Source organism: Rhinolophus sinicus, linkage group LG15, assembly GCF_036562045.2.
Source record: "Rhinolophus sinicus isolate RSC01 linkage group LG15, ASM3656204v1, whole genome shotgun sequence".
NCBI classification, from domain to species: Eukaryota; Metazoa; Chordata; class Mammalia; order Chiroptera; family Rhinolophidae; genus Rhinolophus; species Rhinolophus sinicus.
The window spans coordinates 11,177,217-11,192,479 of NC_133764.1; the positions used below are offsets into that span (position 1 = coordinate 11,177,217).

General features: G+C 42.9%; 1 protein-coding gene across 4 annotated transcripts; it reads left to right on the top strand.

Moving 5' to 3' along the window:
• Positions 1–19: 19 nt before the first annotated feature.
• On the top strand, positions 20–13,290 carry LOC109439055 (C-type lectin domain family 10 member A). Of its 4 annotated transcripts, XR_012492235.1 has the most exons (11): positions 20–152; positions 926–1,021; positions 1,674–1,790; positions 2,100–2,195; positions 2,290–2,361; positions 2,465–2,536; positions 2,643–2,729; positions 2,821–2,972; positions 3,048–3,154; positions 7,227–8,142; positions 8,769–9,725. XR_012492235.1 is itself a non-coding variant. In XM_074320117.1 (10 exons), exons 2-10 carry the CDS (start codon positions 955–957, stop codon positions 7,357–7,359), a joined length of 903 nt encoding a protein of 300 aa, XP_074176218.1. In that variant the 5' UTR covers positions 20–152; positions 926–954; the 3' UTR covers positions 7,360–8,762. The 4 variants fall into 4 exon arrangements, 3 of the variants coding, with proteins under 3 accessions (XP_074176218.1, XP_074176216.1, XP_074176219.1); XM_074320117.1 differs by lacking the exon at positions 8,769–9,725 and having other exon boundaries at positions 7,227–8,762; XM_074320115.1 differs by lacking the exons at positions 7,227–8,142; positions 8,769–9,725 and adding an exon at positions 3,293–4,461.
• Positions 13,291–15,263: the final 1,973 nt, after the last annotated feature.

The following is a 15,263-nucleotide window of genomic DNA, read 5'->3' on the forward strand; positions in this document are numbered from 1 at the left end:
TGGGCTTTCAGAGACGAAGACCAGCAGGACTCGTCACTTATGTGACTCCTCCCTTGGTCCCCTCTACCCCACACTCCAAGATTTAGTTTCTTCCAACTCTGCTCCTTGCTGCACAACGAACCCAAGAATCACAGCCTTCAGAATTTGCACAGGTAACAGGGCTGGGGATGCAGGTGAGACCAAGGAGACAGGGAGAGAGTTAGATAAAGCAGGGAGCGGGGAGTGTGGGTCTCAGGGGGGACGGAATGGGAAGAGATATAAGGTGGCAGCTTGAAGATTTAATGACCGAGTAGAGGTTTTAGACTCTAGTCCTTTTACTGGATTCGGGTTGAAGTATGGCAGCCAATATTCAGTCACAAACTGAGACTTAGCTCCACCTCTAGCCCAATTCCAGCCCTAATTTCAGATCCCAGCCCAGCCACAGCCCTAACTCCATTACAAACCCCAGATCCTCTTTACCTCCCAACCACAGCTTCAACTCCAGAGTCAACTTGAATCTTAACATCAGCTCCCACGCAAAGCTGAATCTTAACTCTCTTCTATTTCCAACGTCAGCTCCAGGCTTAGGACCCAGGCCATCCAGGGCATCAACATGAGTACTGACCCCGGTCCTAGCGGGAGACACCCTCAATTTCAGACCCAATGTTAGACCCAGTCCTAGCAATGCATTTAATTCCACCTTTACCTGTACCTCCAATCCCATACTCAGCTGTACCTAGCCCAAAGTCCAATCTTGAACCCCCTTCTAACCTCAGCTGTGAACCCAGGCCCATTCCCATTCTTTGCCAAAACCCTGGGCTCATTCTAAACCTGAACCTCAACTCTTACCTCAACTCCAGCCCTGACCTCAGCTCCAACCTAGTCCCAGCCTCCCTCGTGCCCCAGCTCCAGCCCCAGCCTGTCTCTGGCCCTGCCTCCATTTCAGCTCTGACGGCCTCAGAGTTTAGTCCAAACATGTCAATGAAGTATGAAAACTTCCAGTCCGTGGAGAGTGACAAGAAGAGCTGGTGGCTTAGCAATGGTAAGAGGAAAGGAGCAATGGTATCTCCTAAAATACTCTCTTAATATGTTTGTAATGACTTCTGCTGTCATGTCATCTATGTACCTCTGCCATGTGTACTGGTGGGGTCCCCCACTCTGAGGGGGTCGGGCCCCAGCCCCTGGGAGCTCCAGTATGAAGAGGATTCAAGGTCCTCAGAAAGACAGGGACAGGGAGGGCCACAGCGGGCCTGGCCTGTACTCTGGGGGAGGACACGACTATTCACTAATGGAGGAGTGAATAGTTGTGTTTGGAAGGGAAACATTTGCTAACCTGACAATACTAATGAGCGTGAGCCTGCTGAGGGCCTGGCTGCCAGAATTCACTTGTGCTCTCCTGTCCCCTCTCCCAGCCCTGGTGATAGGACCTTACATGTCACCATCATGCCTCTTCTGTGTGTTCTTGTATGCGTGTGTCCCCAGGAGTGTGAGGGGCACATGTGACTGAGAACTTGTGCTGTTCCTTGAGGGGTCAGAGGCCTGGCCTCCCCTGGCCCACAATCGTCGTCGTCCAGCCTCCCCCAGGCTTTACCTGCACCATCCTCCATCCCTGACAGGTCCCTGTGGCCCTCTCCTCCTCCCCTGTTTCTCTCCTGTCCTGGGTCTCCTCGTCCTGACCTCTTCTCCTCCTGCAGGGCTGTCCTGTCCCCAGCGCTTCCTGCAGAATCTCTGCTCGGGAGCCCGCCCGCTCCTGTTCTGCCTGGGCCTCAGCCTCCTCCTGCTGATTGGCATCTGCGTGATCGGATCCCAAAGTGAGAGTCACAGGGTCGCAGGGATCAGGGCAATAGTGGGGTACAATGAGGTGGGCACCAATGGCTGTCGTGATGGCTAAGGATGGCTGCTGGCTCTGTCATTTGTTTGTGGGTAAGGTAGTCAAACTACATAACCCCTCTAAGCCTGAGTCTCCTCATCTGAGATCGTGGCTAACAATAGTGCCTGTCCCTTTGGATTGGGTGGCTGTGAGGACCCTGTGAGACAATGTACGTCTGGTGCCCTGCTCAGTGCTGGCACAGAGAGGGCCTAATGAACCTCAGCACTGATTGTCTCATCCGCTTGACCAGATTCCAAGTTTCAGAGGGAGCTGGTGACTCTGAGAACAACTTTCAGTAATGTCACTTCGAACACTGTGGCTGAGCTCCAGGGCCTGCACTCCCAGGGTGAGCCTGGCTGGAAGGGGCTCTGGACTGGGCTGGGTTGTGGTGTGGGAGGGGTGGGAACTGACTCCCCAGCTCTGAGTCCCATGTCCTCCAGATGGCAGTTTGCAAGAAACCATAACATCTCTGAAAACTGAGGTGGGAAACCATGAGCAGGAACTGCAAGCAGGTGAGAGACCCTCCAGGATTGTGTGTGCCAGGGGGGTGGGGCAGGCTCTCAGAGCACAGGTCTGGTGGGAGCAGCCTGTGGTGCTGAGTGCCCTCCCCTCCAGCCCGCAGCTTGAAGGACAAGGTGTCTTCTCTGGAGAGTAAGCTGGAGACAGAGCAGGAGAAACTCAAAAAAGGTCAGGCTCCTTCTCCCCTCCACCTGGGCATGAAGTGGAGGGAGGGCATGGAGGGGACTAGGCTGGGCCCTCTGCACTGTCCCCACTGCTCATCTGTGTGTCCCAGATTATTCCGAAATGCTCCTGCGAGTCCAGCAGCTGGCCAAAGACCTGCTCTCCCTGAATTGCGAGATTGCTGCTCTCAAGAGCAATGGTGAGGGGTGTGCGGGGGAGTGCCGGGCCCCATTTTCTGCCCACATCCCACCGGGCAGCATCTCAGACCCTCCCCCACCCTGGCCCCTCAGACACTCAAAATACCTGCTGTCCCCTTAACTGGCTGGAGCATGAAGGCAGCTGCTACTGGTTCTCTCGTACGGGGAAGCCCTGGCCTGAGGCTGAGAAGTACTGCCAGCTGGAGAACGGGCATCTGGTTGTCATCAACTCGAGAGAGGAGCAGGTGAGCTCTCTGGAGAGTTGTCTGAGAGGCTAGCTGGTCTATGGAGAGTTCACCACCCTCTTCTTCTCTCCCTAGAAATTTGTTGAGCAACACACATCTCTTATGAACACCTGGGTGGGTCTCTCTGACCTAACAGGATCCTGGAAATGGGTGGATGGAACCAACTATGAGACAGGCTTCAAGTGAGTGTGTGCACGCTGCACTGTCCCTTCAGCTTGGGCCCTGCTGTGCCAGCCGCGCGAGACCCAGGGCGCAAGGGGTTCCTTGGACTTGGCTGAGGGTCTGGCCTCCTGGGGCTCACATCTGTCTGGTCTCCTTAGGAACTGGAGTCCAGAACAGCCAGATGACTGGTATGGGCACGGGCTTGGAGGAGGCGAAGACTGTGCCCACCTCACAGATAGTGGCCGCTGGAATGATAACTTCTGCCAGAGGCCCTACCGCTGGGTCTGTGAGACAGAGCTGAACAGGACCAGCTAGGAGCCTCCTCTCCCCTAATTTATTTCCTCAAAGCATTATTTGCTGAAGCGGTATGAATTGGGGACCCTCCTATCTGCTGGCCTCCTGCAGCTTCTCAGGGATTTTCATCTAGGACTTGAAGGGAAGGCGAAAGGATGGCGTCTAAAGAATGTAAAATGATGTTTGGAGGGGTAGGGATATTGGAATCCATGCCTCTTTCTGCAGTTTTTTTAAAGTGAAAAAGAGAGAAATATACTAAACATTCTGAGTTGTCTGGTTATTGGGGATTAGAAATGAGGAGTGGGCTGCAGTACTAGGAAGCCTTAGGTGGGCAGTGGGGATACTGGGAGAACTGTCAGATGGAGGGATTCATTATTTATAGGCATGTGATTTAGTGCAAGTCACTCTACTCTCTGAGTCTCAGCTGGAAAATAGTGTTGTTACTGGGACCATCCTACCTCCAGCAACGTCCCAGGAACAGAACCACCCTAATGTGTTGAGTGCTTCAAAAGCTTTGAATGAAACTCCTTGATGTCTGTTGCATGCATTACGGTGAACAGAAGCAGCATCCACAGGTAGCAAATACAATGAATCAAAACTGAGCCTCAACTAAGAGTCACCAAACGCATGAGGAAAACCAGTTCCACGGAAGGGAAGACCCCAGATAAATAGAATCCACAATCCAGGATGGGAGTTAACAGGACAAACAGATCAAGACTTTACTGACAATTAATGGGATTATCAACAAAAATCAACTAAGTATTAGCCACAAATAAGACCCCAACTAAACCTAAAAAGGAGCAATGTTCTAATCACAATAAAACACAATTAGACATGAACACCAAAGTAGAACCAAAAATGATCTATAAGACATATACATTTCTCGCCAACTAGATAACTTTAAGAGAAAATCAAAGTAAAGTGAAGTGAATTAGAAATCAACAAGGAGGATACTACATACTGTGGTTATGGGATGGTCTAAAGCAGTTACCAGGGAGAAATGTATATAACTTTAGCACATTTATTTAAAAAAAAACCAAACAAACACCAAAAACAAAAGCTTCAATTGAAATCAGCATAATTTTAACTCAAGAAACTTGAAAAAATAAAAATAAAAAATAAACCCCAAAGTAGGAGGAAGGAATTTATGTTTAAAAAAGTAATAATTAATGAGCTAGGGCCGGCCCAGTGGCTCAGGCAGTTAGAGCTCTGTGCTCCTAACTCCGAAGGCTGCCGGTTCGATTCCCACATGGGCCAGTGGGCTCTCAACCACAAGGCTGCCAGTTCAATTCCTTGAATCCCGCAAGGAATGATGGGCTCTGCCCCCTGCAACTAAGATTGAACACGGCACCTTGAGCTGAGCTGCCGCTGAGCTCCCAGATGGCTCAGCTGGTTGGAGCACGTCTTCTCAACCACAAGGTTGCCGGTTCAACTCCCGCAAGGGATGGTGGGCTGCGCCCCCTGCAACTAGAAAACGGCAACTGGACCTGGAGCTGAGCTGCACCCTCCACAACTAAGACTGAAAGGACAACAACTTGAAGTTGAACGGCACCCTCCACAACTAAGATTGAAAGGACAACAACTTGACTTGGAAAAAAGGCCTGGAAGTACACACTGTTCCCCAATAAAGTCCTGTTCCCCTTCCCCAATAAAGTCTTTAAAAAAAAATTAATGAGCTAGTATATAAAAATGTAGATATGATCAATAAAAGAAAAATGTGATTCTTAGAAAAGGTGAATAAAATAAACAAATACGAAGAAAAAAGATATCACAGACACATGACTTTGAAGGAGAAAGGTTAGAGAAGTATAAACATAGAGGATATAATTATATAACATTTCTAGATTAGAAACAGCAGAGTAAAGACACTGTTTTCCCCACCATTGTTGTAATTTTTAGGTTTCTCTCTTAGAAACAGGGCTTACAACTTCTAAACTTATTAAGGGAAAAGAAATTTAATCCAAAGGAAGGCAGGAAAGGAGATAAAAAGCAGAACAGGTAGACAAGAAAAAGCAGAAAATAGAAGTTGAGTTCTGAAGCCAAATATGTTGCCGATTGTGTTAAATGAAAACGATTAATTATCTTGTTAAAAGACAAGAACTTCCAGACAGAATGAAAACTAGAAGCCCAATCACATGTGCAAAAGGCATGTCTGAAACAGAGATGTTGAAAGTAAAAGCATGAAGAAGACATGTGAGGCAAATTCTAACCAAAATAATTATCACATAAAATACAGTTTAAAAGAAATGTTATTAGTGATAAAAGGGTCACTTTCTAATGATAAAAGGTTTAATTTGATAGGAAGCTACACAAGTATTAAATATATGTGCACTGAATAAGATGGTCACCAAATATATAAAACAAAAATTTGGAAGTACAAGGAAAACATAGACAAATCTATATTCATAGTAGGAGAGTGTAATACAGCTCTCTCAGTGATGGATAGATTGAGCACAGAAAAATCACTAAGTAAACAGATGTTTGACCCTGATGTTTGACCCAGATGGCAAGGAGAAATTTGATGCAGTCATACAGCTATGCTTCCAAAACCACTGCATGTGGAAGGACAAATGGAAGGCATCTAGTACAGAAGGAGCACAGAAATGAAGATATAAATAGGAAACCTATTAGAGAAGCATCAAAGGATATAACCATTTCACAGAAGAACTCTTGCGGTCTAATATACTTATGAAGACATGCTTATAATCACTAATAATGAGAGAAATCCAACTTAAAACATCAATGAGCCATCTCTTTACACCCATCTGATTGATAAAAATTGGAGACGAAGTCAAGTGCTAGCAAGGATGCGGGGGCAATGAGAATCTTATACCCTGCTGATGGGAATGTAAAGTGGAACAGCCATTCTGCAAGGTTTTTAGTGGACATAAAAATGCATATATGCTAAGATTCCTGTGATCTTAATTCTGGGTATACATACAAAGAAATTCTCTCACTGCGAAGATGTTCATGGCAGTGCCGTTTGGGAAGCAGGAAATGCAGGAAACCTAGATGCTTGCTGCTAGCAGACTGTGGTGAGTGTGCCTGACAGACTACTATCCAGCATTTAGAAACAGTGACTGTGGTGCAACCAGTATGAAAAAATAGCATAGAGGGTCCTCAGAAATGAAAACCAGACCTACCAGCAATCCCACTTCCGGGTATATATCCAAAGGAAATTAAATCAGTATCTTGAAGATAACTGTGCCTCCACATTCACTGCAGCATTATTCATGATACCTACATATGGAAACAACCTAAATGTCCACCATCAGTTGAATGGATAAAGAAAATGTAAATATGTATGTATGTACACACAGTGAAATATTATTCAGCCATAAAAAGATGGAAATCCCACCATTTGCAACAACATGGATAAACCTGGAGGACACTATGCTGAGAGAAAGGCCAATACTGCATAATATCACTTATATGTAGAATCTAAAAAAGTCAAAATCATAGAAAGAGAGAGCTTGGGGATGAGGGAAATGGAGAGCAGCTGGTTAAAGAGTACAAAGTTTCAATTATGCAAGATGAATATTCTAGGTATCTAATGTACAGCATGGTGATTGGAGTTAATAATACTGCATTGTGTACTTGAAATTTGCTAAGAGAGTAGATCTTAAGTGTTCTCACCACACACAAAAAAGGTAACTATGTGAGGTAATGAATGCATTAATTAATTTGATGTGGGAATCATTTTATAATTTTTATGTATAGCAAATCACATTGTATGCCTTAAAAATCACATTGTATAACCTGAATATATACAATTTTTGTTTTTCAATCATACTTCAGTAAAGCTGGAAAAAACAAAGCATGTTGCACAGAAGAAAACCCAGTGACTATATATACACAAAGAAACATGGAGAGACCTAAAATCAACATTGAATGGGAAAAAAAACACAGAATGCAGTCTAAAACACAATAACATTGATGAAAATCAATAGCCTACAACAGCAGCACATAGTTTTCAAGGATCCATACAATTTCAAGGACGTGTCAAATCAATTCAAGTGGTTGCTTAAGGAAGGGAGCTGCAACCAACGTAAAGGGGAAACATCAAAATGAGAGAAGAACCTTGAACAGACTGAAGCTGAGAACATGCCTTGAACTGAGGAATGGGAGAAAGTCAAACCTCACCTGTGGCCCAGAAGGAACAATGTCTGTGTACAACTCAGCCTCCGCATGCCAGGATCCGTAATGGGAAGCACTGAGACACAGTCCATGGGGGACAGACCCGGATAAGGAAGTGAATCATCACCTAGACTACTTCTGGAGGTCGACCTAGAATGAAAAATTAGAATAAAAATATTAGAAAGGAGAAGGTCAATTTAAAAAGATTTGCAGGCATGAGGTATCTCCATTGTGATGCAGTGGTGGCTACACAGCATCACCTGTGAAAGTGTTTTGTCAGAGAACCTTGAACTGGAATCTGATTAAACTTTTAGTACTACCAGTTTATAGGAAATTCAGTGGGGAGGAGAACATGCACACAGGTGGGCATTCCTTCAAGTCTAGAAGGTGCGAGATGTTACAAAGCCAATTTTTGGTGTATTTAAAAGAGAGAGAGAGAGAAGACGAAGAAAAAAAGAAGAAAGGGAAATTTTTGTAGATTAAAAGAGACAAGAGATATACCCAGTACGTGCAATGTGGAGACTTTGGATCCTGATTTCAATAAACTAATTATAAAAAGACATTATGGGAACATGAGGTAAATTTGAATGCTAACTGGATAAGGCGTTATTGTCAGTTATTTTTGGTATGATAATAGCATTGGGGTTAACTTAAAAATAAAAGACTGTATTTTAGAGATACATGCTGAAATGTTTACAGGTGAGATGACACGTCTGGGATTTGCTCTGGAATGATTCAGCAGAGTGGGGTGGGGGAGGTGGGGTGGATATAGAGGAAACAAACTGGTCACATGTTGATAACTATTGAAGCATGTGACTGAGTACGTGCGTGTTCATTATACTATTCTCTCAACTTTTGTACATATTTTGTTCCCTAGAGCTGAAACAGAAACTACAGAGCCTAAAAATATGAATTAACTAAAATATAGGACATAATAGATTTTTTACAAGTACGGTGTGGGGAAGTAATATTTTGCTTCTACAGAAATGATTGCTAGATTTGACTTCACTAAAATTAGAAACAAGCAATAGAATTGGATGGAATATTTTCAACATCTATAACCAGTAATTAAAACCTAGAAAATAATAATAATAATTTTTAAAAAACGTACAAAATAACAAGAGGAGCAGGTGAAGGACTGGAGCATGTCGGGGAGACTGGCTGGTTTATAGAGAAGTCACCACACTGCTCCTCTCTCCCCAGAAATTTCTCCAGCACCACATGTCTCCTGTGAACACCTGGTAAGGCCTCACCAACCAAAATAGGCCCTGGGGATGGGTAGACGAACAGACTGTGAGAACAGCTTCAGGTGAATATACCCTGGTCTTCCTCCTTCAGCTCTGCTCCTTGAGAATCTGATCCATGGCCTCATCTCCCCAAACCTGGATTCTGTTCCTTCTGACCTTCCTAGCTGGCTGTTGTCCTCTCCCCTCAGGAACTGGAAGCCAGGCCACTCAGATGACTGGCATGGGCACAGGCTGGGTGGAGGCGAGGACTGTGCCCACTACCTCTCTGATGGCAGGTGGAATGATGATGTCTGCCAGAGGCCCTACCGCTGGATCTGTGGGACCAGCCTGGGCAAGGCCGGGTAGGACATCTCAGAGCTGCTTCCTGTCGACTACTCAGCCTTGGAAACAGCAGGGATGGCGGAGGGGGATTGTTCCCCAGACACCACTAACAAGACCTCCGTGGGAGAGGAATAAGCCCTGGGATATTGTACTTCCATCATTTTGAATTTTTTTCTCCTTAACTTTCAAATGACTACATAGAGTTCCTAAGTGTTTCTTTTTAATTCAATGTCAGCTTTATTGAGGTATAATTGACATGTAAAATTGTAAGACATTTAAAGTGTATAATGTGGTGATTTGGTATATGTATACGTCGTAAAAGGATGACATCCATCTAGTTAGTGCATCCATACATAACCTCACATATTTTTCTTTTGTGTGTGTGTGTGCTAGCACTTAAATTCTACTCTCTTATCAAATTTAGTTACACTAGACTGTTATCATGCAATCACCATGTTTTACATTAGATCCTTGGAACTTATTCATCTTATAACTGAAAATTTATACCTTTTTACCAACCTCTCTCTATTTTCCCCACCTCCAGCCCCTGCAACCACTTTCTACTCATGTTTCTATGACTCTGATTATTTATTTTTTATTTTTTATTTTTTTATTTTTTAGATTTCACAAATAAGTGATGCCTTGCAGTATTTGTCTTTCTCTGTCTGGCTTATTCCACTTCTCATAATGCCCTTAAGGTCCATCCATGTTGTTGAAAACGGCAGGATCTCCTCTCAATATTGAATAAAATTCCATTGTACATATATACCACATCTCCTTTACTCACTCATCCATTGATGAATACTTAGGTTGTTCCCATATCTTGGCTACTGTGAACAACGATGCAATGAACATGGGAGTACAGATATCTCTTGAATATCCTGCTTTCATTTCCTTTGGGTAAATAACCAGAAGTGGGATTGCGAGATCATATGGTAGTTCTATTTTTAATTTTGGAGGTAACCTCTGTATTATTTTCCATAGTCACCCAAATGTCAGACAGATAGTATTTGGGCAGCAATTTACATTCCCATCAATAGAGTATAAGGATTCTTTTTCTCCATCGCTTCACCAACCTAATTTTTTTTTTTAACCTTAAAAACCACCTTTATTGAGGTATAATACTTCAATGATAAAATGCACCCATTTAAAGAGTAGACATGACTTTTGACAAATATACATACCTAGGTAACTATCATTTCAATCAAGATATAGAACATTTCCATCACTCTCAAAAGTTCCCTGGTTCCCCTTTGCAGTCAAACCCATTTCCTTGTCCCCAGGCAACTAATGATTGTTTTCTTTTACTAGTGATTGGTTTTGCCTATTCTAGAGTTTTAGATCAATGAAATCACGCATTATATACTCTTTTATGAAACCACATGTATTTCACATTGCCTGATCTTTATTTAGCACCCTGAAAATAACAGAAGGAAGAAGCTAGGTGAGACCTTGGAAATTCCCGTTATTGTAAAAAGAGCACTTTCTTTCAATAGATTGAATCCCACTCTATTCTGTCACTTAAAAACTATATAAACAGTGTGATAAGGAAAAAGCAATTAATAACTTATTTGAAGATCCCAGAATTGTTGGGAAAAGTAGATAAGATCCCCGGATGTATTGGTTAGCTATTGCTGTTTAACAAACCACCCCCGAATGAACAGTGGTTTAAAACAATAAGCATCTATTATTATAGTTCTTGGGTCTGTAGGTCAGCTGGCTGGCATTTTGGTCTGGCCAGGCTTGGCTCATCTGAGCTAGGCTCGTTCATGCATTTGTGGTCAGTTGGTGGCGTGGCCGGGAGCTGGCTGGTCTAGGATAGCCTCACTGCCATGTGTGACATTTGGCTGGCTACAGGCTGGGACAATGGGGACGACTCGGCCATGTTAGGATGCGCACATAGTATGTGGGCAGGGTTCCAAGAAAGTGACTGGAGGAGTGCAAGGACTCTTAGTTTTGGAACTGAAGCGTCACTTCTGCTGCATCTTATGGAGCAAAGTAGATCACAAGGCAGCCCCGACTCAAGGAGTCAAGAAATAGACTCCACCTTTTGATGAGAGGAGCTACAAAGTCCTGCTGCGGAGAGAATGGATATAGGGAGGGGTGGAGATTGCTATGTTCTTCCATTGATCTAGTCTACCAGGGGAAGCGTCTCAGCTGTAAAGAACCAGAATAGCTAGGGCTTCTCATTAAGAGAGGGCAGGATACATGCATTGCTGTATTACTTGCACCCAGATACCTGCCTGGAATATAAGAAGGTCTCAATTAAGGTTAATTAAAAATAAAGAGGGAAGGTATGGGAAGGACAAAATTTACCTCCCGAGAGGCATCAGCCCTTCACTTGTCCCTGCCTAGCAGCGTCCCATGAAAATCAGCAGACTGGAGCAGAGAGAGGTTTTCGTGGGAAGTGCTCTGAGGGGACCTGGACTGATGGGGTCCGGAGGGCACTGCCCAGTGTGCCAGAGATTCCATCAAGAGCGGTGGCACCCAGCTGATTCTGTGGGCACCAAATACTGGGCACTACTCTAGCCAAGGGCACAGAACGAAAAAACAATACCAGTAATATTCCCAATCAGTAAGTGCAAGTTCATTTCCCTCATCAGCTTATGCAGGCCTACTTAGTTCATTCTTGGTCGGCTGCGCGTTGGATCAGCATTCAGATTTCATGGTGTTCTGTGTGTCTGGACTGGAATAGTCCTGGAAATCCTCCCTCAGTCTGATAATAGAACTGATGCTTGTCTAATCAATGTCCGCTCAGAAGCCCATACTCATGAGTCTGTTCCTTGAAATAACAGTATTTAAAAATACTTGGTACAATGCCTTTCATGAGGCTTTCAGACTATCCTTCTTTGTTGAAGACACTTCGGTTTGTTTGTTTTCTTTGGTTTGTTTCTTTGTTCCTTTTTACCATGTAGCTTATAACAGAATCTTCAGGCAAGCGCCAGAAGGAAACACAAAACTTACATATTGGCAATGTTGAATGGTTACAGCAAATTTATTACTATAACTAACAATACCATAATGGAGGAGAGTAATGTTATCTATGGAAGAGAAATACAGACTATCTTAAGGGGATTTGATGGATGTTTCCTGTCAAGCAAGAACAATTTATGGACAGCAAGGGCATTGACAAATCTCCAGACCTTCCAATGTATTGTATAGAGTGTACAATCTCTGAAATGCATTTATATTAGTAACATTGCCAATATGTAATTAACTTAGAGATGACTGAGGTCCTCTTTTAATTGGACAGCTCTTCCCATGCAGCTCTTAAAATAGCATTGAAATAATTAAAAATATGGAGCACGCAAAATAAATCTTTCTTCTTCTCCTTCTCCTTCTCCTTCTTCTCTTTCTCCCTTTCCCTCTCTGTCTCCTTCTCCTTCTCCTTCTTTTTCATCTTTTTAGTTAGCACCCCTCTTTTCTAAAGTAAAAGAAAAATCTATGTGGTTGTCCAGTAGCCTTCTGGGAAACCCCAAAGATAGTTTAAGGTAAAAGACATCCTCAAAATTTTATTGTCAGACTGAATTAAACGTCTGATCTTGAGGAGGCAAAATGAATAGTTATCAGAGATATTGATCATTAGTTTAGGATAGTAGCATGAATGCCAGAAATAAGGAATGGTTGAAGCTTTTATAAGAGCAATAGTGCAATATTTGAAAAATACAAACAGCATAAAGTAACACAGTTGTACGAAATCTTAGCTCATTCAGCAGTGAGGAACTTTTGCTTGCTTGTTTAAATAATCAAGGACATAAAAAATTCAGCCTAGAGCACAAAAAGTTATGATGATGAGATATAGAATCCTTGCTCTCTGAGAAGACTATGTGGTGATAAAGAATAAATTTTACTATTTCTTGTTTAGAGCAGACCTAACACTCTAAGAGCATTTTTATTTGAATAGAGAGAAAACAATTTTAGCCTTTCATTAATGTAATATTAGGCAGGAATATATTCTCATACTTTAATATATGTTATTAATAAACTCACCAAAATTAAACTGATGTTGCCAGAGTTAACACATTTCATTCCTTCTTTGCAGAGTCACTATTTACAGGGATTATGTATAGTCCAAGGAAATTAAATTTCATTTCTGCAAACTTTCTACCACTTTCTATATCCATTCAAGTTTTGCTCTCTACTGTCATCTTGCAAGTTCTCGGAAAACTAATAAACCTTTTAGGGGGAAAAACTCTCTCTCTCTCTCTCTCTCTCTCGATAAACAAAAATAACACATATTTTCTTGCATACACATTCCTAATTCATTGTCATCATTGTTTCAGCATAGTCTCAACTACACTGATTAATAATAACTGTTAATCAAGGTAGTAAATTTCTCTTTCGCATGGAAAGGTGGGAGGTAGGTCATTGAGAATTGCTGGTAACATATCAGAATCTAGAAATCTAACAAGGTTTCTAGATCACAACAAGTACACACCTGAAGCCACACACAATTCCTTATATACTTTTATAAAGTGGCAAAGTGAATTTTTTTTTAACATAACCAATGTCAAGAAATGTAGAGTCTGAGACTTTCTTTGAAGGGTCTGAAATTCTACCCTACTTGCAAGCTAATGAGCTAGTCTGCCATCATTGCATAGATACTAGCACAAGATTTGACACCACTGAGTCAGACATTGAAGGATTTTATTACTCAGGATACAGTCAACAGCATGAGTGCCCTGTTTGTCTCAGATCCCCTGGTGTCCCAAGGCCAAGGGGCCTGGCCCAATGCTGCTCATTCAGGTGGATTACAACACAGCCGAGGGACCCTGAGTTTAGGGAATCCAAGTCTTTTATTAGAGTCAGTTAGCCTGACTGTCCTTAGTCTTGCAGGGACACCTCATCTTTATTATACTGCACAGTCAACAAACCTGTTCCTTGCCCTGGGGGCAGACTCTGTTTCTATTTTCCAACGCTGTTTGCTATACAAATCTCCTTGAAAAGACAACCTCGAATGCCAACAGTGACTTTGCTCCTAAGATGTGCACAAATGTGAGAGACCCATGAAGAAATGTCTTCGTAAAACCTAGAGTTCCTCTACAATTGATAGAAATAACAAACAAATGTGTTAAAATGATGTTTGGTGATCAATATTTCCTAGTCCTATTTTACTTAGAAATTATGTAGGTGTCTGAAGATCACCTACTAATTGATTTGATTAAGGTCTTAAAGTTAAACTAAGGATCTTGAAAGTTATGTTTAAGCAAAGCGTTGAACAGGACACCAAAAGGTATTTATGAAAGAGCAGTTTATTAGAAGCGAAAATACACTCCAAAGAGATAGGAGCGGGCCTGAGCAACAGAGTGGCTCAAAAGGCGCTGACTGGCGAGGACTTGGAGTTTTTCTTTTCTTTTCGATAGAATGGGCTATTCCTCTTTAGGTGTGGGGCCACTTGATTGGCACCTGTGATTGACAGGAGGCTATTACCTCATCTTTTTTAGACTGTTCATGTTCCTTCTCAAAATTCAGTCTGTTATAATGATATTAATAAGCTTCTGGGCATATGTATGGTATTATAATGATGGTGTAATGAGGCTAAGGTAAGATGAAGGTCATTGTAAACTTTACTGCGCAGGTGTGAGTGACCGGTCTAATCTAGTTAGGCATTTTATATCCTTTAGCTTCCTCATAGTGTTTGATGGTTATAGTGGTAAAGGAAAGTTTTGTGTGGAGAGGGAAGGTCTTCTGGGCAGTCACTTTTCATAGGCCATGTTGAACGTGTGGGAATGTTACCTGACATGTTCGGGCATGTTGGAGACCCAATTCCTGTCTCTAACTGCCTGTCTATGTTTCTCTTGAGAGATGTGATCCCCATATATCTCTATGGGAAGTTGAGTGACATGCGATCTCTTCTGTATCTGCTTCCTGCTGAATATGGTTGTTGTCTCTACCTATCGGGGATTTATGGAACTCTCGCTGTATCTGCTCTTTAGATGAGGGAAAGGGGTCTTGGGATCTGCCTAGAAGGCCATGTTGACCTCTTTGCACGGGTTGTACTGGAAGTCTTGCTGTGGCACCGTTTGTATCCCATCAGCCCCTAGATGAGGAAAGATAGATTTTGGTTAAAGAGTTAAAAGTGTTAGCCCAAGAAGCAGGACCCAAAGCTATCAACACAAGTTGGCTGTGT

Excerpts from the sequence above, each read along its gene's own strand:
- LOC109439055 (XM_074320115.1), top strand. The coding sequence starts at position 955 with ATGTCAATGAAGTATGAAAACTTCCAGTCCGTGGAGAGTGACAAGAAG. Across the intron at positions 2,196-2,289 it reads CCAGGGCCTGCACTCCCAGG|ATGGCAGTTTGCAAGAAACC; the intron begins GTGAGCCTGGCT and ends CATGTCCTCCAG. Across the intron at positions 2,537-2,642 it reads GCAGGAGAAACTCAAAAAAG|ATTATTCCGAAATGCTCCTG; the intron begins GTCAGGCTCCTT and ends TGTGTGTCCCAG.